The 25,714-nt window shown below is 28.9% G+C and overlaps 1 protein-coding gene across 5 annotated transcripts in view; it reads right to left on the bottom strand.

Moving 5' to 3' along the window:
• The window catches only part of LOC129987865 (nucleolar protein dao-5-like), a 105,791-nt gene that overhangs the window by 29,270 nt on the left and 50,807 nt on the right, over positions 1–25,714 (bottom strand). For 4 of the 5 annotated variants that reach the window (XM_056095836.1, XM_056095833.1, XM_056095835.1 and 1 more), the window contains exons 2-3: positions 21,325–21,473; positions 1,290–1,431 (exon numbers count right to left, since the gene is read on the bottom strand). In XM_056095836.1, the coding sequence (XP_055951811.1) occupies positions 1,290–1,431; positions 21,325–21,374 (192 nt within the window). In that variant the 5' untranslated portion in view covers positions 21,375–21,473. Of the gene's footprint in view, positions 1–1,289; positions 1,432–13,447; positions 13,792–21,324; positions 21,474–25,714 lie in introns of those variants that run through there. The other variant, XM_056095834.1, reaches the window with a different exon arrangement.

Raw genomic sequence — 25,714 nt, 5'->3', positions numbered from 1 at the left:
TCTTCTTATTGTATTTCACCGACAATTCAATAATCTTTCAACAATCCGTTAAAAGATAAGAGGATTAGCGGAGAAATGAAAGTCTCGGATAAGTTGGGGTTCGTATAAAACACCTGTTTCAGTCTAATTTCGAATCAGATCTAAACTGGATCATTGGTTTGTTGGCGGAAAAAAGATTATTTCTTAAATAATAAATCGGATTTTATTTGTTAAGAATTAAGTTAATGGTCACAAAACATTGCGATTTTCAGTTTGTATATTTACATGCTGTATCAGATACCACCGTTTGTGTATAGCAGGTTGTTTTGCCACTTTTATTGTTTTCACACGGGGAGATTTTGTTTATAATTTTTTTTCTTCTACTTAACGATACTGATATTTTGAGTTCGGGTAATCGGAGTACTACGGTATAGTAAATACCGCTAATTCTGAGTAAGGGCCATTTGTTTACATTGCCTCGAGATCATTTACAACGGCATGCAGTGAATTATTATATTTTTTACATTTTCTATTCATTTTCTGATACCACCTCATTTAGCGTGATATAGAAATTTGGGTTGCTAACTCGAGTGACGTCCTCATCATCTGATCGTATTTCAAAAATACGAAGTCCTTACTAACACAGCTCACGTATTGTTTCCAAATGCGATATTAATAAAACTGAACTAAAATTCTAAACTCGCTGGGAAATTGAAACGGTGGTATTAACCAAGAGCTGAATTTTAGAGAAGCCATTGGGCTATGATTGAGGTAATCTTTGATTAACTGTTTCAGAAATCGTAATCAGAAAGTATCATGGCGAAATTGGAAGTAATACGAAAGCAATGTCGTTGATTTTGATGACTTTATCAACAAAATTGATACTCTGAAAGTAAGAATCTTTCTCGATCATTGTTTAAATCCTTGTACATCATCTTTTTAGATGAATAAAATAAAATCAATAATAATTATTTAATAAAGCAAATGCTTTGTATATTTTATGTTTTTTTTTCATAATTAAGTACTAAAATGTCATGAATAGAAAGAAGCTGTAAATTATAATTATAGTAGTTTGAATTTCATAAATGACATAAATATTGAAAAAAAGATTTTTTTTTTATAATACAAAAATAGAGTTCTTTTAAAATATAACAGTTTGGAAGCTAAAACACTGTTCAACTTAGTCCTTAGCTGTAAATTAACTATCCATTTTCTTTTGTTTATATATATATATTGCGTGTTATTTTTCTATTGATTTTTCTAACCAGTTTCTCCACCTTCTAAATATAATTCATATTAATAATACTCACTTTCTTCATTGTTTCGGTTTGAGAAACTATTTCTTTTGTTATAGTGCCATTTTCCATGGTTTTCAAAGGTGAGGATGATTTAACAGAGGATTCAATTGGCGTATTGTATTGAGGAGCCAAATTTTCTTTATTAGATTCTTGCCTGCAATGAAAAGAAAACATATATTAATTGGGTTGAAGTTAATAAAAAGAAATTCGTTAGCCTTATTTAAATTTTTGCTTTAAAAATAACCATGGTGAAAGCTTGGTGGTAATATCTCACTTTCGAAACCAGAGAATTAAAAAGATTATTCCCAAACTATATAAAGTTTATGGTGTGACATATGAACAAACTAAGTAGCCAGAAGTCAAAATTATTTTTAGTGCAAATCGATCATTTATTTATAGTGCAAAGATCACAAAACATAAATTTTAAAAGGTCAAGTATTAATACTCAACTAACCAACCAACAAACAAATAAAAATTGAATCATTTTGGATTCTATGCCGCTCTCTCATTCTAAGCAATCATTTTCTTGTCTTTTCCCTCCATCAAAGATAAAACAGTTCAACTCTTCTATAGAATCTTCTAGTTTCATAGAAAGTGCTGGTCATTACAATAGGTCTTATACTCGTTAAAATCTGACGATTAGGTTCAAATGTCCTCTGATTGGTGCAATGTAGAAACACGGAGAAGAGTTTGATGCTGGTTCAGATCGTGAATATTGGCTCCCTTTTTTAATCCTCGGTGAAAATGATTTTCAAATTGCTTCAAAAAAGGATACTAATCAAACTATACTGAATAGAAAATAAAGCACTGCTCTCATGAAAAGTTAACTTTTAATAAAAAAATTTCCTTTATATCAAGAATGTTAAAACAATGATGCACAAATATACCAATAAAGGCTATTTTCAAATATATATCTCCCTTCTAAAATGTCTCCATATCGTCTATTTTTTATAAGCATTACTTTTAAAATACAGCATTTTTCAGCTCTTTGATTCTTCTAAATATTATTATATTCTTACTAAATAATAAAGCTAAACATCTTTTCATCACCGAGCATGATGAAAAGATGTTTGTATATAATGATAAAAATATAAATGCAATTCTGAAAATATGTAAATATATAATTCTGTAAATATTAATTAGACATGTCCCATTCGCTTCTCAGTATTATGTTGATCCAGAATGTACTGTGTATTTCCAATCGTACAATGTATGTCCAATACAGAATGTATTGGGATGATCAAAAATATTTAATATTTTGAATGCTCGCATATAAAATTTGTATTTCGTACTTTCTCATAGTTGTTGTTCGATTCAAAATGCCATGAAAAATATTAAATGTTTTTCTATGATCTGTATTCATCCAGTTACCTTTCGTTCATTTCAAAAGCGATGATGGGTAATATACACATAGAGTCCCTCCAAGTCCTACAGATTGCCTCATCGTGGCGGGAGGGTGTCCCTGGGCGGAATGGGTGAAGTACGTCGGGAGCTTGCTCCTGGTAGGGTCACCCAAGGCCTGAAGGCCATTCCACTATGCCCAGCTAAAATCTGCAGGCGAAGGAGCTAAGACAGTCTTCTACCTCCTGGTGCTCCAGTCTTTTGACTCACAGAAGCTGCACTTCTCTCCCCATGAATCGGTTGACAAATGATCATGCCAATAAGACGGGCCAGTCCTTAATTCTTCCTTTGACAGAAAAACCAACACTTGCCTGTCTCGCCTTGTCAGTGGCCACCTTAAATGTCTTTTCTTTTCTCAGGGTGGAAAAGTTTACCCTCTTTGCCCGAAATGCTGCCAACATCAGGCCTCTGCTGAACATATTCTAGACTGTTTAGGACTTCATTGGGGAGAAATTTATTCTTCTCCCTTTCTCGTTTTTAACTTTCTTCTTGTCAACGGATTTTTGGATTTGGTCTGACTAAGTCAGGCCATGGAGATTAGCAACAACAACAACAACACATAGAGAGATTGGGGTTTTTTTATCCATCTTAAAATAATATTTAAAGAATACTTAAATCCACTGAAGTTGGATTTGTAAGCACTGATTCGTACAACTGATGGATATGCTAAGATCAATAAACCGGACAGTTCAAAACTGGATCAAATGCACGAATAAAAAAGACATAACACTGGAAATTTAACCAAGAATAATTCTGCTGACAGCTGTGGCTCTTGATGAATAGATAGGAAATATAGAGAAGAGTCCAAACTGCTAACAACTAAAAATTTGCAGAACATTTTAGATATACTAATAAAATTGAGCCCTACATAAACACCAAAGACTGTTGCTAGTCAATAAAAGTTCTTCGTTACAAGGCGATATCAATCCTCAGAACTTTTGAATGATTCAACACAAATCAGAGGAAAAAATCCATCACATTCTCTACATAGTTAAGCTCTTGCTCTGTCAAACAATAATATTTCGAGGTTCTCTATGGCGGGTTTTCTTTTCATAGTTTTTAAATTGTTAACATTTTCTGAATGTTGACAATTTAAAAAAGAGGATATTTAGATTGTTTTGTGTTTAAAGTCAGTGAATAGTACTATTAAAGAGACATTGATAAAAATGATAGTATTAAACAAACACACCACAATCTATTTCTCACAATAGACTATACATTCTAATGCATCTATCGGAATTAAAAGAATATTTCAAAAATTGTAGATACTTTTAATATACTTTTAAAATATAGCGAAACGAATGACACGTACTAATTACCAGGATGCCAGATTACGTCCAAGTGGTACCAAATTAATAAAGCCAATGCAATGCTGATTTTCTTTAGAAACAAATTCTACAAAGGCCAATTGAATCACTGATTTTCTACCTAACTTTTATCAGAAATGGGAAAGTTTCTGATAGAATGAATTGAAATACGGTGGTTTGTATGTAATAAATAAGCATAAAAATGGTGCTCATAACATAAGTGAATGGAATTAAGCAAATTATAGTTTTTAATTTAAGAAAATTGTATATTAAAATCCCAAATATCCTTTTTAAATTCATAGTTTTACATTTTTATTAATCATTTATTCATTCGTTAATTTGCGGAGTTGATAAAAATTCCGCTGTTAGATTGGATTCATTAGTGAAATAAATTTTAAGCTGGGCTCAAGATGATAATCTCATTAAAGAATCGGTTTCAGATATTTAGAAACTCTTCTTATAAACTATCGATACTTATAATTTGTTTAAGCCTACAGTTAAGGCTTAAGGGTATGAATAGAATAAAACTTATAAAGCATATTTTTAGAATAGAATACAATGTTTTTTTAAAACTATATATCAGAAGTGCCAAGTGCACAATTATCGCATACAATTTTGTTCACTTGTAGATGTAGCAAGAAACCAATGCATCTCGAAGACTGAATTTTAAAATATTATTTAGAAATTTTTGATTTAATGTTCTACATTATTTTATGTACATTTTCGCAAATATTTGCCCGTTTCTGCTGACAGTAGAAAGAAGAAATCAGCGTACCAGTTGTATACAATAAACAATTATCATTAATGAAATTTGTTTTCAACACTTGACAAAAGTTACAGAATTTTGAGAAAAATATTTAAAAAATGCCAGTTTGTCCTTAAAACATTAAGTATTTAAGTTGAAATGTCTGCACCCACCGATCTATTTTCATTATCTTTTCGAAATTCATTGAAATAATCCGCTAATGGAGTATTACTTTATAACAAGTGGAATATGTTATGTTGTTTGTAATAATAAATGGAGTATTACTTAATAATTTAAAACAGACTGATTGAAATACCTTTTCCATTAATTTATAATTAATTGTTTACCTAATGAATTCAGAAATTTTACGCTGCATAAACGAAGGACTAATATTTCCTCTTTGTAGGAATATTATTGTCTCAGTATACTACATGTCTAACATAGAAAACTAAATGGAAACTAACACTGAAAAGTTATGAAAATTGTTTTTATATTATTTAAATTCTAATAGCAATGTTTTTAATAAATACTCTACTTTCATTATATTTCTCTCTCTCACTTTGAAAATGTGTTCATTTTCTGTTATATGTTCCTCTTTTTATCATCTCTATTTCAACATGCCCTATTATTGTCGTATAGAAATACAGACATAGAAAATCATCATTATTTATTTTGTTAGATTTCATCTTTATAACTGTATATATACTAACCGTCTTTGACGACCAATTTATTTGTCTAAATTATTGACTCTTTAAGCTGTTAAATAGTTAATATATGTTGTGCATTTCTTAAAAGAAGTTTCTCTACTACAGATTCCGTAGAAATTTCTTTACTGCAGATTAAAAAGTGTATATATTACAAAAGAAAAACATAAGCGAAAATATTACTATGAAGTTAACATTTGGCAAAAACATGCTATTGAATATTTTGATGCGTGAGTCGTTTGAGTTCTATCGCAGAATTTAAAAACATCATTACATATTGCGAGTGAAATTGAATTAAAAATATTATTAAAACGAAAGAAACTGTACGAAAATTAAACTGATATCATTAAGATTGAAAATTTTTAAGATAACATTTTGGAAGATATGAACTTTTATTTCAGTAACGATTATCCACCTGTCGACGGTCAAGACTACTTTTTTCTCTTGATTTAACTTTCTATTTGAAGTTTATTTCTTGATTTTTTTTTTTTTTTTTTTTTTTTTTTTTTACATCTTCATTCCTCTGACTGGATAGATTTTTTTTGGTGACGTGGGGAAACTCTCAAAAACATTTTTAATAATAATTTGCAATTAGTTGGCGATTTATGGCTTTTGAGGTATCACTTTTTCGCTTTTAGGGTTATTAGAAATAATGCAGAATGTTGTCACATTTGGCAATTTATCGCCAACTAAAGTTACAACTTGATTTCCAAATTATTCATTCCAATAGACCGATAGAAAAGTCTCGTGATTGTTTCAAACCGGTTTTATTACTTAACTAGCCGCCTTTGGCGACCAGCTGGTTCCCCAATCTTAATGCTCGTTAAAATTTTAATAATTAAATATTTTATGTAATTCCTACTTTAATAGCTTCTTCATCAAATATTTTAAAGCTTCAAATTTTGATAGTCATGTAATTCACTCATAATAATATAAAGTCCTTCAGCCATAACATAATATGTATCTCTCTCATTTTCTGTTAGTTCCGGTAGAATTTATGCTTAAAATTAAAATGGAAATGACTAAACTGCAATTAATATAATAATATTTTTTACTGAAACAAAGCATTTTTTAATAATATGATTACTGATAATAGAGCCACTGAGCGTTTAAACTTTATGGGCACTAAAAAATATCTTTCTTAAGTTATGTAATATCTCAAGAATTTGTCAACAAAATATTCTCAGAATCATCATGAACAGATCGATCCATTAACAATGTTTAATTTTAAATGCATCAAATTTTAAGAAAATAACATGAATCGTTTAAAATAATCGGCCGAAAACAGGTTTAAAAAACTACTTAAAAAACGATGTACTTAAAACTATAAGCATATACAAAAAAATATATAACTAACATAAATACAATTTAATTACAAAAGCATGCAACTAACCTAAAAATAAATTAAATAATTGAAAACAGGTTAAAAAAATCTACTTAAAAAACGATGTACTTAAAACTATAAGCATATACAAAAAATATATAACTAACATAAATACAATTTACTTACAAAAGCATGCAACTAACCTAAAAATAATTTAAATCATCCGTTGATAACGGTTGTCATGGCAACAATCAGAATGCGCATGCGTGAATTTTCTTCGCCAGCTCCGGTAACGCAAATGCGTGAATTTTTCTACGCCAGTTGGGGTAATGCTATGCAGATTATACATTTTTAATTTCCTTTATTCTGTGTTATTTTAATTCAAAAGTACTTCAGAATGAATCTGAAACATGGATTAATTAACAATGTTTAATTTTAAATGCGTAAAACATTACGAAAATAAACAGAATCGTTTGAAATAATCCGCCGAAAAATATTAACCCTAGCCTCATTACTGTTGGGAGAAAAAAAATTGAAGCCTTACTCATTTGGAAAATGGAAGATTTTTTTGGCGGAAAAGTTGGCGGTGGGGAAAATGGAAGATTTTTTTGGCGAGAAAGTTAGTTTTTAATTAATAATTAAAATTCTAATTAAAATTTCAAAAACAGGGACCCCAGGTGCACATTCCCGACCTCTAAGGTATACATGTACCAAATTTGATAGCTGTATGTCAAATGACCTGGCCTGTAGAGCGCCAACACACACACACACACACACACATTGAGCTTTATTATAAGTATAGATGACTTAAATTAATTATAACAAATAATGACTTAAAAAATAATAATATTCTCACATAATAACTTGAAATTTGTGATCGTAGATTTCATTTTACGCTTTGTATGGCGTAAGTTTTGTCTTTCATATTCTTTCTTCCTTTATTAAATAAAAACCAAATATAGTATATAATAGCACACACATCGGCAAGCCATTTATCACAAACATTTTCATTAAATTAAAATTTATAAAGCTATGATAGATAAAGTGCATAAAGCTAGTACATTAAATATAATAAATGTCACTTAATATGATGTTAATGTTAATGTTATTATTCGTTTTATATTATAAAATCCTTTTATTCCGAACTAATATATTCAAATGACCATAAAAATAACAATAACTGGCCACCTAGTGTGATCATTACATTGTTTACATCTTGGTTTTGAGTTCAAGAAGATAATTAATTCATCATTTTCGATCTTGCTCCGCTTGTAAGAAAACAACTTGGAGTTTTCTCACGCAGTGGGTTTCGCATTCTTCTGTCTGGACTAGATAAGTCTGGAATTAGTTTAAACAGTCAGTTAATCTGTCAGATTTGGCTTGAAATCTATTAAACAATTATAATAGCTTTGGCGCAATTAAATTTTTATAAAATTTTGAAAAATAATGATGTTTTTTGGGAGCAAGATCAAATTATAAATATTGTGATTTCAACGAGGCCGAATGTGTTGAACAAAACCCTTCTATAAACAATGGAATAAGTCAAACACTTGATATTTCGAAACCTGGTGTTTAATAAATTAAAAAAAACTGAACACTGTACTGAATCTTGAACTGCTGGGGAATAATTACCGATAATAAACAATTATAAAATGTTTCCTTAATTGTTATTTTTTAAAAATAGCTCGGAGGTCAAGACTTTTTTCTTTTCTTTTTTTATATAATAAAAATAAAGCTGATTTTACATGATTAGATTATTATTATCAGTTGATTAATGTTATCAAAATTCTAAACTCTCGAAATAATCCCATTAAAAGCATTAAAAATTAAGAAAAAGTGATTAATTTGAGAAAAGCAAAAAAGAAGGGAATGGGCATTATCATTTATGGCAACAAGGTTCCCATGTCATTAGCTACAGCCCTTGTGAAAATAAAACTAAAAATATAGAGAAAATAAATCTAGTGGAAATTCTATTGTTGCAGACAATAGAATGTCCCATGATTCACAATTAATTTGATAGTAGATCAAGTGACATAAGAATGAACCTGTTACCTTTGAATGACGTGTAATTCATATTTATACTTATATTAAGACTAGCCGCCTTTGGCGACCAGCCGATTCGCCAATCTTAATGCTCGTTAAAATTTTAATAATTAACTATTTCATGTAATTCCTACTTTAATAGCTTCTTCATTAAAATATTTTAAAACTTCAAATTTCAATTCACTCAGAATATTATAAAGGCCTCCAGTCATAAAGTAATCTGTATCTCTCCAATTTTCTGTTAGCTACCGTAGAATTTATGCTTTAAATTAAAGTGGAAATGATTAATCTGCAATTAATATAATAAAATTTTTTACTGAAACAAAGCATTTTTTTTTGTAATATGATTACTGAAAACAGAGTCACTGAGCATTTAAACCTTATGGGCACTAAAGAATATCTTTCTTAATTTATGTAATATCTCAAGAATTTGTCAACAAACTTTTCTCAGATTCATCTTGAGCAGGTCTATTAATTAACAATGTTTAATTTTAAATGCCTCAAACACTCAGAAAATAAACAGAATCGTTTAAAATAATCAGTCGAAAACAGGTTAAAAAAATTACTTAAAAAACGATGAACTTAAACTAACATAAATACAATTTAATTACAAAAGCATACAACTAACTTAAAAGTAATTTAAATCGAGTTCACTTCCGTTCAAATGTAAACAATCAGAATACAATGCGCATGCGTGAATTTTCAACGCAAGTTAAGCATACTCTCTAATAAAGTTGAATTTGTGTTTTAGACGAATTTTCCCAGTCAATTATAACCAAAATTTGACAATAAAGCAACGACTGTAATCACAAAACCACATACGAAATTTGATATATCTGTTTAGTGCGCTTTTGAGTTATCGCTTTTAGATGTTTTTGTAAGTACAGAACGACAGACGGTCAACCCCTTGTTGGATTTGGTACAAAACTTGATAGATGTCTGCACTATAAATGTTAAATCTGTGCATTGAATTCTGTCCATTTAGTTCTCTTTGTTTTTTGATCATCGTATTAGCTTATATTCGAACAGCTGCAAAGACAGGTTTTCTACAAATGGAATTTGCTCGATACTCGATATAAATCGACACATTTGATGTAAAGACTATGTAAAAAATTTCATCTGTCTAGCTTAAAGTTTTTAGAGTCATTTTTGTCACAGACGCACAGAGTGATAGATTTAATGCCAAAAATATGTTTTTCGAATTCAGAGAGGTCCGAAACAAATTTTCGTCAAAATCTTGATTTCGAATTTTTTGACGATTCGAAGTGAAGAAAAGCAAATCATGGAATTAAAGTAATCTGTGGATTGGAGGGAGAAAGAATAGGATCATCACAGTTGTCAGTGTGGTAAATTTGGGCTGCGACCACAGCAGTCAAGCTACTATTGAAAACAATGGAAGGAATCTTTTCAAATTTAAATGATCGAAGATCAGTCTCTATTCGTGAATCTCCTACTGCTTAAATTATTTTCTATTTTTTTCTTTCTTGTTTGTGAATCTCTTACCTATTCACTCATTTTGTCTTTTTTTCCTTCTTTCTTTTTTTTTTCTTTATTTATTTTTGAACTCAGAGGACACTGTGGACACTGGACATTTTCACATTGAGAATTCCGAACTTCCAATGTGAAGAAACAGTCAAGATCAAAAATAAGAACAACAACAAGTTTTTAAAATAATTTGGGAGTACTACAGCTCTATTGGGCCAGATGTCAATGATTGTACCATACCCTTTTTCACTTGGCTCTATTTCTTAACTAATTCGAAGCTTAACTTGAAGGTTTCCGCATTGTTTCGATGTCTTGGCGACTTTCCTTGCTGTCAAAGTATAAGGTCAATGCGATGCTAACAACAAATGCCAGATCTGTTTTATTTTTCGTAACAACGAAAGTAAAAGAAGCATTTTATTTAGAAATTACAACAGAACTTTATTCTTTTGTCTGTATCAAACTGTCATTGATAGAGCAATGAAAAAGTTCGTTTTCCGTTTTTATCAATTTTTTTTTTCATTTCAACGCATTTCGTAAATGAAAGACACAAGAAGAGAAAAAGAGTACACTTAAAAATTGCATGAAAATCCGAAATTGGGAGAAAAAAGTATTGAATCTAACATTACTATGAGAACTTCGCTTAAAAAGATTATAATCCTAAAACACCTTAAAATTCTAAAAATTTACTTTTCCCATGATAAATAGTTCTTGAAAATATAATGATAAGAATACAATAATGTCTGTGAATACAAAATATACTGGTGGTAAAATAAATATAGAGTACACTCCCGCATAATGTGGCGGAAGAGTAGATCTGATAATAAAAAAAGCAGGATAGGCCAAAGTTCTATGAACTCATTTCTTTGCCCACCATTATCAGAAGATAAGGCTTTTACACCAAAACTCATTGTTATAATACGTATTTTCTTACTTCTTGTTGAGTACTGAGCCCTCCATTTATTTCAATCCAAGTAGAATGTAAACGAGGCCCAATGAATCATAGAAGCAGTTGTCGACAAAAAGTCGACTTAAAATAGAAGGCTTTGTGCTGGTAGTTTATATATGTTTATATTTTGCACAGAACGATTCAAGTATTTATTAGTGAAAAAGTAAGCTAAAGGATATAAACTGTTTACATGTTAACATAAATTCTGTAATACCTAACTTAAATGCATGAAACATAAAAAAAAAAGGTTAAAGTAAATCGTAGAACTAATTTTTAAGAAAATTGACTCAAAATGATTTTATTTTTCACTGATAAATGATTACACAGATATGAAAAGGTAACACTGCTCTTTTCCTGTCGAAATTTGTATTTTAAATACGACACGTAGGAGGATCGTAGAAGACACCTGCTTCCAGTGCCGAAGTATTAGAATTTTTATTTTGTATAATTTATTTAAGTCTTGACAATTTAAAATGGCAATCTTTACAAACAAAATTTTCAAAAAAAGTGGCAAATACAAATATAAAATGAAAGTTATACATAAGAGATTTAATCAGAGCTAAGCACAACCGATGTTCCTATGTCAAGAAAAGAATAAAATGAAATCTATGATCGCAAATTTCAAGTTATCATATGAGAACATTATTATTTTTAAGTTATTATTTGTCTTCATTAATTTCAGTCATTAACCAGTTTAAACTGGTTTAAAACAATCACGAGACTTCTCTCTCTGTATATATATATATATATATATATATATATATATATATATATATATATATATATATATATGAAATAACAGCTATGATGTCATAGTTCTACGTCAACCTTTTAAAAACGCATCTGCTGTCAAAGAAGTATACGTAATAATAAAGCAATACTGGCAAAAGCAGGTCAACCTTTTAAAAACGCATCTGCTTTCAAATAAGCATACATAATAATAATGCAATACTGGTAAAAGCAGGTAAAAAAATATATGCGATTAAAAGATAATGATGAAATTTACCATTTATGCTTCATTCATTGCCTACGTGATTTCGGGTTTCAAAATCCCCTTACCAAACAACATCATGTTCTCACATGATAATAAATATCATAAAGGCCATTTTTTTATTTTTGAAAATTTTTATGTCAATTACTACATTTCCAAATACTGTTGAATGTCTACAATCAAAGTTTAACATAATTTTTAAAGGATATTCCCATTACTTTTAACACTATGTTTGAAAATAACAAATCCATCTATACTATGAACCAAACATAGTATGAAAACCGAATTTTCAATTTATTTATTTACAATACTAAAAATATCATTTGCGTCGGTGCTAAAAGTCAACTATTTAAAAGTACTATGAAGTCTGAAAAGTGAAAATTCAACAAAATCTTAGGATCGAATTTACTGATAGATACAATACGTTCCTTAAGTTCATCAATGTAACAAGGCATATTATCATTTTTTTAAAATATTTGTTAGCAATATATTTTTTTGAAAGAAAGCAAAATGTATTTTGAATTTATGTATATTTCTTTTTATATTTTGCAGATTTTCATATATTTCTGAGAATTATTTTGAAATATCAATAATGATATCAAATTTTGAAAAATTAAATTAACTAGAATTAAAGTCAGAAGGAAAAGAACCACAATATTCTGCCTAAAATAATCCAATTAAAACTTTAATTTAAAAAAATATAATAAAAATAACACGAATTCAAAATATGTCCAAATGATTTTGGAAATACAGTCAAAAAATATCAGAGTTTTAAAAAAAAATCATTATAATGTGTAAAAGAAACGTATTCGGCATTTAATAAACAACTAAACTAAAAATTTGTAACTAAAATAACCGAGATTCCATTCGATGGTTACATACCTTTAAAGAATAACAAACTTAGCATGTACTTAAAATATCACATTTGTTATTCTTTTGTAAATATTAAATTTGAAAATATATATTCTAAAACTCTTTACAATTTCAAACATATCTTAATGCTTTTAGATATAACTATATATGTACAGTTAGCAACTATACAATAATTCAACTTTGATTAAATTTAGTAAATGAAAATGTATTGTTGAAAGGTTATCATTTGAAATTTTATAAACACTAGTAACAAACATTTAAAAAGTAGGTTAGATTATTTTTCCTCTACCATGAATGGTAATGACGTTATGATATATTTTGAAATAAGATCACACAGCCAAAGCACCATACCTTTTGCTTTTCGCATCGTGAGCTTTCTTCCTACTCCGGGGGACCCAAAAAGAAACGAAAGCATCCTTCACCTTCAAGAACTCATTTCGGAAAACAGCTAAGGTCACCAGGGCTAAGATACAACAGGTGATAGTCTCCAGAACACCCATATCGAACCGAATTATTAGCAACGAGAAATTCTAGATCCATTAGCTAACGCGCGGCAAACTTCGTGTTCAACCATCTCAAGATTCGAACTGGTGGTATAAGCGCTAAAGTCATTACTGTTTTGCTTATTAGGATGGCATTCTTTTTTTCTTTTTTTCATTCCCTCTCCTCTACAGGTTCGCGGTAGTGTCGGCTGCTAACTTTGGAAACAAGTGCAACTCTTTCGACGGGGAGGGATTTTGCTTGAGACTTTTCTTTTAGAAGCTTTTCTAAGTTTTGCCCACTTCTAAGCCACTTCAAGGGCCTCCCAGCTTCAAAAAACACTTAAAGGGTCTACAGTGGCATTATGATCTTTATGACGTTTTCTTGGAGGTACAATTTCTTTGTTGTGCTACTTGGCACCGTTTGGAGATTTATTGATTCCAGATAATACAAGAGTAATAAATGTGCTTTTGTTCCCTTTATTTTAAAAATGGTAGAGTATTCCAGCATTTAATATTGTTCTTAGATGAATTAATTTTTTGCATTAAAATTTCTAACGGCAACAATCGTAATAATGTTAAGTTACTTGAATTTGTAATTCATACTTATTTTAAAACTTCTTATATTTGTTTTGATTCTTAACTGGTTTATTTCTTGAATTTTTCTTTTCAAATGTTAAATAAAATTAAATTATTCAGATCGAGAAGAAAATATTAAAAAATTAGTTTTTCAATTAAAAAAAATATTTTGACTAATTATACTAGATGAAAAAAGATTTAAGCACATGTATACAAATGGTGAAGTAAAATGTTTCATACATAAAATCGCCATTTTGAAGTAAATTTTATTTTAACATCCCATTTCGAAACAATAGGAATGCTTTTCTCGATGGATCCCATAGTTAAATCGAAATCTAATGACTAGGACAGCACTTAATCCAGCAATTCGAACTTCTACACTACATCAACATGATACTTTTTGACTTACATCTGGAAACATTAACTAAATTCATTTTACAAAAGTGATCTTCTATGGAATTATCATTTGGAATATTTTCCGATCAATATTCTCTGATCCTTAAAAACTGAGACCTACCACATGACCATCGTGATTGGTAATCACTTTGAGTATAAAAATAAGAAAGCAGAAATTAAAAAAAAATGTTCGAACCACATTAGTATATGCAAGAATTGTACATATACTAAAAGTGAAAACAACTGATAAAATTTCGATAATTTGCTATTCTAAGAAAAATGTCAAATAACCAAAAATTAGCATTTCTAATGATTTATATATGACCCCCTGGCAGTTTTCCATCAAAATTGGAACATTTCGTTTTCGGTGCGAGCAGACAGGTGGGTAGAATGTTTTCACTACATACTCTGAAAGAGCACTTAAAAAGAACCATCTGCTCGTCGGACACGTGTTGTAAATTATTGGGAAACCGGAAGAGCTTACTTAGACTCAGCAAAATGGAGCATTAATATTTCCTGCCGACTTGTTCACAAAAAGAAGATAAAAAAAGAAGACTAGAATAACATTCTGAGAAAAATTCATATCCAGAGAAAACCATAATAAAGCATCTATTTTTAGATTATAAGATGGACTAAATAAGCAAAAGAACATTCCATATTTATTTTTCCATAATATTTTCCATTATTCCATAAAAATTTTTAATTTTATTTTTAAAATCTTCCGCAGCCTCAAATAAATATTTATACTTATAAAAAAAAAATAAAAGCGTTAGAAATATGGTATTTATAAAATTCATCTTGTACGTAAAAAATGAATTGCATGGGAATTATCAATATTGGGAAATGGTCATATAAGATATGGAAATTTTAAACAAAAATTATCAAGAAAAAAAAATAAACCAAGAATAATACCAAATGTAGCACAATATTCAGAAATATTCAAGATGTCAGCTATTTTCTTTTTTTTGGGGGGGGGGGTGCTATTTTATTTCTTTCTGTTATTTTAGGAATTATAGATAAAGTATTCATTAATTTTGAGATAAAACTCAGTTAAAAATTATTTTATATTAAGGGTAATAAAATTATTTTATATAAAAATATGCTTCCTTTTCAATAAATGTGTTCTGTTACACAGGTCTAGAAATAGTTTATAAGATTTTTCTGATTTTAGGTTATTATTTAGAGAATGAAATATATATTAGAAATATTAATCCAACAAGATATATTTCAAAAAGAATTGAAATTTTTCCATTAAGCTGGTATTTTATAATGAATTCTATACAAAAAAATTATTACCTTTTCAAAAGAATTATAATAAAGAAAGTTTGATTTATTGATGCAGGGATTCAGTTATGTGACTGGAAAAAGTTCTAAACCGAAATATAAGACAAGTATATTACTGCTATTTGAATAAAAATACAGAAACATAAAAAAAATATTAATAAGGAAAGATGAATAAAGCACGCATTTGTTAAATCTGTTAGAATGAGGTGGCCATTAAATATATTTGCTAATCTTTTTTGAGCATTTGTACTCAAACATATGTGAAGAGACAAAAATGCCATGTGTGCTTTGATCCTTTTGGTTTAAAATATAAATCTTGCCCATTTTATGTAGTATTTACTGATTATTTCCACAAGAATTGATTTAGTACCACAAGAATTGCATGATAAATTTCATTTCTTTGCATTTTAGAATAATAATCGTTCTATATACACACGAATATAGCAAAAGATATTCAACTCAAAAATACATTTTGACATTCGTTTGCAAACTCGGAATTATACTTGACAAGAAATTTTATTTGTCTGTCTTTTCCATTTTTTGCATTATCGTATTCACATCCATTTGGACGGGCAGATATAATTCCAAACGTATTTATTAAAATTATAAAAGTAGATAATTCTTTTAGATACTTTGCATATAAAATACATTATTTATCTATTAAATCTTTTAAATATATTTATAAAATGCAGAATAAATTAAAATGAATGACTTAGTTTCAAAATTTTACTATAGAACATACATCTGCTGTTTTTATTGATAAGATAGATGTTGCAAAAAATAATATATTCAAGTTTCAAATGTTCGATGCATCGTCCTTGTTGAAATCAAAATGCTATATGGCAAAATCCGCACTCAGAAGAATAAAAATTATGATGTAACAGTTGTAGCAACATGGTATGATTATAATAAGGATAACAAATAATAGTTTGAAAACAGATATAGTAGATGATACAAGTATTTTACATTATTAAAGTGTTTGACAAGCGATACACTGATAGATCAATGACTTTTTGTCACATGACATGTTATATACAGTGGCTCAAAAAATTGAGAGTACACCATATTTTTACTTGATAAATCCGACTTTCAATATAAATAACACATTACTGGGAAGTGCAAACATGTTGTTATTTTTACACATAACAAATGGTTTAATTAAGAGTAAAAATAAAGAAAAATCGACGAAAAACTTCTAAACTGAAAAATTTCAGAAGCTTTTTAAATAAACATACGAATAATTTTGCCTCAAAAAATTGAGAATACACCAATGAAATTCTTGTAATATCTCGCATAGAAAGAACGTGCCAATATTTAGTTTCATGTCTTTCGGCTTTTATAATGGCGTCTAAACGTCATGGTACCGATTCGACAAATTTTTGGTGGTATCTGAAGATATTTTACCCCATTCTTCTTGCACCACTTGTTTTAAATGGGTTTTGTTTCTAATTTTGGGTTTTTGGACCACTGTTTGGAGTGTGGCTCACAGATATTCAATGGTATTGATGTTGGGGTACTGTGGTGTTGTGTATAACTGTTGTTTACAATGAAAAAGACACCACATTTTGACGTTACGTGCATTCTGTTTGGGGTCGTTGTCCTACTGTAAAATGAAATTCCATCTAAACCCAAATGTTTAACACTTTCCTTTAGAGGCTGCGAAGTATGTCCAAGTAAACCCTATTGTTTATAATGCCATCTATAAAAATTAAATTTCCTACCCCGGATGAAGCCATGTAAACTCAAATCATGACCGAGTAACCATCATGTTTCACTGTAGTATGTAAATTTTTTGGATCCAAAGCAGTATTAGGCTTTCTTCTACAGAACAATGACTATCAATGCCAAAAATGTTACTAAATACTAATCACTAATTCATTACTAAATATAGCTTTCTTCCAAGGGTTATTGGTCTTTCTTCAATTGATGAGTTTTTACAAACTTCATATGCTTTTTCTGAATTTGCAAGATGATGAACGGCTTCTCTCTAACAATTCGACTTTTATATCCAGCTTATCTAATGGCATTTCGCACAGTTTCAGCACTTACACTTCTGCCTATGATTTGAAAAGTTTCTGCAACAAGTTGGATGAACCATATGGTCACAGCAATCTAAAGGAAAGTGTTAAAAATTTGGGTTTAGATGCAAATTCTATTTTACAGTAGAACAACGACCCCAAACATAATGCACGTAACGTCAAAATACGTTGTCTTTTTCATTTTAAAAGGCAGTTACACACATCACCATAGTACCTTCAGATCAATGCTATTGAATATTCTTGCGCCATACTCGAAAAAGTGATTCAAAAACCCAAAATTAGAAACAAAACCAAATTAAAATAAGTGTTGCCAGAAGAATGGGGTAAAATATCTTCAGATACCACCAAAAATTTGTCGAATCGGTACCATGACTTTTAGAGGCCATTATAAGAGCCAAAAAACATGCAACTTAATAGTGACACTTTGTTTCTATGCGTGATATTGCAAAAATTTCATTGGTGTATTCTCAATTTTTTGAGGCAAAATTATACGTATGTTTATTTAAAATGCTTCTGAAACTTTTCAATTTAGAAGTTTTTCGTCGATTTTTCTTTATTTTTACTCTAAATTAAACCATTTGTTATGTGTAAAAATAAAAACATGCTTGCGCTTCTCGGTAATGTGATATTTATATTGAAAGTCGGATTTATCAAGTAAAAATATGGTGTACTCTCAATTTTTTGAGCCACTGTATATATATCTGTTTTGCAATCACTTCAAAATCTTCTGCAATTTGTCTGTCTCGATGCCGAATCAATAACTGACATCAATACCAATTATTATTCTACTACTACATGTACCTGATTTTTTACGGAATTAAAATATCATTAAAAAGTTTTTTAAATATCTTAAAATATCTTTTATATCTTTATGTTATAAATAAAATATCTTTAATTTAGTTTTTAACGTAGAAACTACTTTTATTCAAAATATTATAACACAGAACATTGTTTAATCATCTGAAATGTTTTTTAAAAATAATTGGAATTTAAAATTTAAAAAAATTAAAATTAAATCGTCTGAAACGTTTTTAGAAGAAAAATGAGCTGCCACGAGTTTCTAAAAATCGTCTGGTTCAAATAATGTCATTTGAAATTCAGTATGATAGTAATTGATAATATCATGTCATAATTTTTTTCTTAAATTATAGTGATATTTGTAATATGAGTATTTCGGATTTCATTCACAAGTGCTGAAGTATAAGAAAGATTACAATAAGACAGTTAATTAATAATCATAGTAATAAAATAATTTTTTGAGGCAGTTAATTACAGAGTTAAATTTTCATTATTAAGAAACATGAAAATAAATCAAATCAAAATTATTCTTTCTATAAACTGTTACTCATCTACTTTAAATTTTTCATTTTGTATTATTTAAGAATTATGTTAAAAGTTTTGGCAACAGTTCTTCTTTATTTATTTATTTTGTTCTTCAGCAATAAAAAAAATGTGTTGTTACAAATTAGATATAAAGTTTATTAAAATAAGGGAAATAAATTGGAACAAATTGTCTTGTTGGTCTTCTGTTTCTCCCGTTTGCGACATTTTGACAAGATCCTTCATAGCCTGAAGCAACTCCTGTCGTCGAACGTCTGTTTCATTTGCTTGCAAAAGTTTTACCTTCGTTGCCTTCGTTTGAACGATGGAAGTATGCTTTCTTTCAAACATCGTTAAATTTCTACTTTAAATTTATCATTACTCGAAGTTCTTTACTTTTTACCAATTATAATATTACTTATTCATTATTTCGCAGAAGACATAAGTAAAAATAAGAGAAAATTCAAATGGCATTAATGTTATAATCTAGTTAAGTGAATTTTAGATTTCCTTTAAAAACCAATAAAATACTGTTTTGAAAACTGCTTAGAAATAAAACAGAAATACTAAAAAAAAGGGAGAGTAGTTCAAAGTATAACCGTTGTTTAATAAAGGATAATTTATAAATTTCATTGTTTTAAAATAGTCTACAATCGCTCAATTATTTTCTATAACATTGAAAATTTTAGAAAAGTTTTTGTAAATTTTTATTTATTAAATTTTGTAAAAATTAATAAGCTTTAAAGTAAAAGTTTTATGCGAATGAAACTGGTATCTTTGGAAAGACAACGGTTTGTGTTTTAAGATGGCATACAAGTAATTTTTTTCTGGTATAATTTACCCCGAAGTTACTTTGCTTAGTTTCTAATTAAATGAATATTTAGTTCACTTACGCACTTTGGAACTTTGACAATGTTCTTTATTGTTTGTCCTAAAAAAGTTATTTTTAATAAAATTTAATTTATATTGAGCTAGACCTCATTCAAACTTTTAATTTGTATTGAGGATATTCATTCTAATTGTTTTTCAATAGCTAATTTCTCAATAGTTCTAGTTTGAAAAATATTTTGAATGATATAAAAAATTGTATTTTACAATATTTGAATCAGTAAATGTAGTTTTAAAAATTGCGGCGTTTAATAAATTTATTCGTCCATATTTTGACTATCAAAATATTCCAAAAACAAACAAAAATTTTCCAATTTCCATTGACGAAAGTTGCCCGAGTTCTGAAATAATGAATGTCATTATTTTAGAAGATTTCCGAATTTTTAGTCGTCGCTTCGAGGAACATCCACCAATAAATAGATGACGTTTACTCAAAGTGGTCGTTGATTGGCTTAAAATGATGAAATTTATTACTTTATAATTGGCCAATTTAACCGCAGAAGTCGGGAACTATTTTTCTTAAAGTTATTGAACATCAAGTATATTTTACTAAATATAATAAAGAGGAAGTTAAACTGTATAAACAGCTAGATTTCGTAATTTTTCATCAATGCATTTATGGATTCAAACAACGTAACGAAGCATATGTCTATTTCTAAGGGATTAGAAATTAACTATTGGTCCACGGTTAGAGTGGATATTGCCCTTCTAATGAATACAGCATTAAAGTTGATGTTAAGGAATTCTTGTTGACTCACTAAGTATATAATATATTAAAGTAAAAGTAATTTATGATACATATATTTTTTGAAATGCTGAAATTTTATTTTAATAATGATTATTGTTGCATGAGATGAGATATTTATGTTACCATGTCTTTTTTATGCTATTTTATTTTACGCTTTAGTTTATTGTTTTATCTCCAATTCTTTAATTTACAAATGCACGGCAAAATATTACGTTCGTCTAAAATTATCAGTTTTTCCATTTCATTATAATTAAAAACAACTACTGTGTATGTTCGAACACTATGACTTTAATGTTGAGCAATTATTTAAATTTCTAATAATTGTAATCGTATTTTCAAACAATTTACGTTATTAAAGGAACCGGAGGAACAATCTAGTTTCGAAAAAAAGAACGAAATGTAGGCATCATTCCAAATTAAGCAGACTAAACTAATAAATAATAATATTCTCATCAGAGTTTACTTGCATTTATATGATAAAAGCATGGGTCGTACCTTAGGACTTCTAGGGTGAGGTCGGTACCACCTTTATCTGCAATCTCCATCACTTGATCGTAGGTGAGGTTCTTGCAAGAATGATCGTTCACGCTCAAAATCAAATCGCCTTCGAACAACTTCTTGTAGGCTTTGCTTTTTCTACGTACCTGAAAATAAAAGATCACTAATTGAATTTATTTTACACTTATTGTATAAAATATTTTTATAGACAATTTGTAATGCAATCTTTTATTTTACAAATGAAAACATTAGAGCAACATGTAAATTTTTCATGAAAATGAAAATTGCAAGCATACAAACCGCATGTTTTTTATCTTTCAGAAAAGAAAAGTAGAAAATCTATAACATACGTTCATATTAAGCGCCATTTAGTGATAAAAATTAAGAGTTTTTAAACTTGATAGGTCCCAAATAAAAGCTAACCAATAAGCAAATTTTGATAAAAATACTTAACCATTGCTACTTTTTTCTGTATTTAAAGAAAGAAAGATCGTTTATGCAAAATCGTTTCAGAAACATTTGTTTACATTAAATGATAACACGTGATAAAAATTAAGAATTTTTAAATTTGGAAAACTTTTATGGTCCTAAATAAAAAGTAACCACTAAACAAATTTTATTTAAAATTCTTAACTACAACTATTTTTTCAGTATTTTGAAAAAGATCGTTTGGCACAAAATCGTTTAGGAAACATTCGTTTACATTAAATGATAATAGATGATAAAAATTAAGATTTTTTTTAATTTGAAAACTTTTTATAGTCCTAAATGTAAGTTAACCTATAAGCAAATTATATTTAAAATACTTAACCTTTGTAAATTTTTTCTGTATTAAAATAAAAAAGATCATTTGGCACAACAAAATCATTTGTGAAACATTCGTTTGAATTAAGTTATAAAAGTAATGAATATTTAAATTTGAAAACTTTTTTTAGTCTTAGATAAAAAGGTAACCAATAAGCAAATTTGATTTAAAATACTTAACCATTGCTACTTATTTTTTGATTTAAAAAAAGATCGTTTGGTACAAAATCGTATATGAAAATTTGACAACATTACTTTCTATAATATTTTTCTAGTAATTACATTATGCAATTTTTTAGTTCTTTCAATTTGAAAGCTCTTATCTACATTCACTTGAATGTTTCCTATTTTTCATAATGTAGGTAATTTTAAACAAAATTATACAAAGCAATTATTATTAAAAATTTCGTTTTTAAAACCAACTGATAAGAAAATAATACAATGGATTTAAATATAAAAGTTTTAATTTTTTTAAATTCCTAATCGTGTAAGTGGAATTTTCTATCACAGTAGTATCTGAAGATGGATCAAGCAGGCATGCACTTGTATTTTCGCACCAAGTTCTTCATGCGAAAAACAATGCCTGAAAGAAAACTTAGAAGGACAAAAATGATTCCAAACTGTATTTGTTTGTGTTAGAAATTAATGCAAAGAAGAATTAATATTTTAATAATTTATTGAAAATAATTTGTAAAGAAGAAAGTTAGAAATCATAATTTATTGTATTGGTTAGTTTGTATTGTTCTTTAGACTTATTTATTCATATTAATTGTTTACAGTGCCACAAGCTCTAAAAATCCAAAAAACGTAGATTCGTCTATCAGTTTAGCTGTTAACAACTAAATTTTTATTCATGGTCAATGCAGTTTTTAAAGTGTATACGTGCATTCGTCTAGAATCTATTTCTACGTCCTATATACAGTGGCTCAAAAAATTGTGAGTACACCTTACTTTTACTTGATAAATCCGACTTTCAATATAAATAACACATTACCGGGAAGTGCAAACATGTTTTTATTCTTACACATAACAAATGGTTTAATTTGGAGTAAAAATAAAGAAAAATCAACGAAATTCTTCTAAATTGAAAAGTTTCAGAAGCATTTTAAATAAACATACGCAGAATTTTGCCTAAAAAAAAATGAGAATACACCAATGAAATTCTTGTAATATCTCACATAGAAAGAACGTGTCCGTGTTTATTTGCATGTCTTTTGGCTTTTACACTGGCCTCTAAACGTCGTGGTACCGATTCGACCCATTTTTGGTGGTATCTGAAAATATTTTATCCCATTCTTCTTGCACCACTTGTTTTAAATGGGTTTTGTTTCTAATTTTGTGTTTTGAATCACTTTTTCGTGTATGGCCTGCGAATATTCAATGGCATTGATGTCGAGGTAGTATGGTGGTGTGTGTAACTGCTGTTTACAATGAAAAAGACACCATATTTTGACGTTACGTGCATTCTGTTTGGGTTGTTGTCCTACTGAAAAATGAAATTTCCATCTAAACCCAAATTTTTAGCACTTTTCTTTAGATTTCTGCGAAGTACATTCAAGTAAACCATATCGTTTATAATGTCATCTATAAAAATTAAAGTTCTTACCCCGGATGAAGCCATGCAACCTCAAATCATGACGGAGTCACCATCATGTTTAACTGTAAGACGTAAATTTTTTGGATCCGAAGCAGTATTAGGTTTTCTCCATACAGTACTATGGATGTCACTGCCAAAACTGTGGAGTTTTCTTTCATTACTAAATATATCTTTCTTCCAAAAGTTATTGGTCTTTAATTGATGAGTTTTTGAAAACTTCAAAAATGCTTTTTCTGAATTTGAAAACTGACGAACGGTTTCTCTCTAACAATACTTTTTATCCAATGCTAACAATGACTTTTATATCCAGCTTGTTTAATGGCATTTCGCACAGTTTCAGCACTTACACTTCTGCCTATGATTTGAAAAGTTTCTGCAACAAGTTGGATGAACCATATGGTAGCAGTAATATAAAGGAAGGTGTTGAAAATTCGGATTTAGATGGAAATTCCATTTTTCAGCAGGACAACGACCCCAAACAGAATGTACGTAACGTCAAAACGTGGCGTCTTTTTCATTGTAAACAGCAGTTACACACACCACCATACTGCCTCGACATCAATGCCATTGAATATTCGCAGGCCATACACGAAAAAGTGATTCAAAACACAAAATTAGAAACAAAACCCATTTAAAACAAGTGGTGCAAGAAGAATGGAGTAAAATATCTTCAGATACCCCCAAAAATTTGTCGAATCGGTACCACGACGTTTAGAGGCCATTATAAGAGCCAAAATACATGCAACATAATAACGACACTTTGTTTCTATGCGAAATATTGCAAAAATTTTATTAGTGTATTCTCAATTTTTTGAGGCAAAATTCTACGTATGTATATTTAAAATGCTTATGAAACTTTTCAATTTAGAAGAATTTCCTTGATTTTTCTTTATTTTTACTCTAAATTAAATCATTTGCTATGTGTAAAAATAAAAAAATGTTTGCACTTCTCGGTAATGTGTTATTTATATTGAAAGTCGGATTAATCAAGTAAAAGTAAGGTGTACTCTCAATTTTTTGAGCCACTGTATATCGTTCAGGATTTGAATTTGTATTGAAACGATATTCGAAAGTAGTGTTTATGTAAAACGATCCAAACGTTTCCTAATTTGAGACTAGTTAATTACATTTTAATCTTTCGTAATTATTTCCTCAGACATGAATAAGATTTCATCTCATTTTTTAAATTTAAGTCCCATTTTCTGAAGTTCACAAGGGCTGTGTGAAGATGACCTCGCGTTTTATCCATTGATATTGAGATGGAATGCGAGCATTGCGTTCCACAACATATTAACGGGAAGAAGACTAGCTCTAACGCATTAATTTGCATTTTGTTCTCAAACATGGTAAAATCCTTGTTGGAATCTATCTTTGAATTCTCCTGTTCCGAATCTAATACTGTGATTTCAGGCCAGCTTTCTCCCCTTTGTCCAAGAGCAGAGTTATCATTGCAGGCGGGATAAACCTGTGCAAGCATTTTTTGATGAAGTTGAAGATGACACGGTTGTGAAATGAAACTCTTAATGAAATATTGATCAAGTAAACAGGATTCTCAAAGTCCAAAATGAAACAAATGACTATACAAGAACCAATTAGAAGTTGTCGACTTTCAGCTCATTAATATCCACATTTACCTATTATATTTTGATGGGTTTAGTGTTTGATAATTTTATTAAAAGTCTTTCTTCCCAAAATATTTTTTTTTCTTTAGAATGCGCTCGATGAAGACTAACAGACGATTTTATTTTAGAAAACATCTGTCATTTCTTCTGCATTCTCATATAATTATCTATTTTAAACAAATTAAAAGAGCTTACTTTGAACTGTGTTGTATAATTGAAATAAAATATTAACTTCCAATTTGCTTGCTTTAAAATATTGATTATTAAACAAATAATATTGATGAGCATTGAAGTTAATTTTAGAATACATGAGACTTTGATAGTAATTTTTTTTTTATTTATTTATCAGTTCGAAAACTAAAAA

Source organism: Argiope bruennichi, chromosome 10, assembly GCF_947563725.1.
Source record: "Argiope bruennichi chromosome 10, qqArgBrue1.1, whole genome shotgun sequence".
Lineage (NCBI taxonomy): Eukaryota > Metazoa > Arthropoda > Arachnida > Araneae > Araneidae > Argiope > Argiope bruennichi.
Note: the sequence above shows the minus strand (reverse complement) of the source record. Positions and strands in the feature narration are given on the sequence as shown.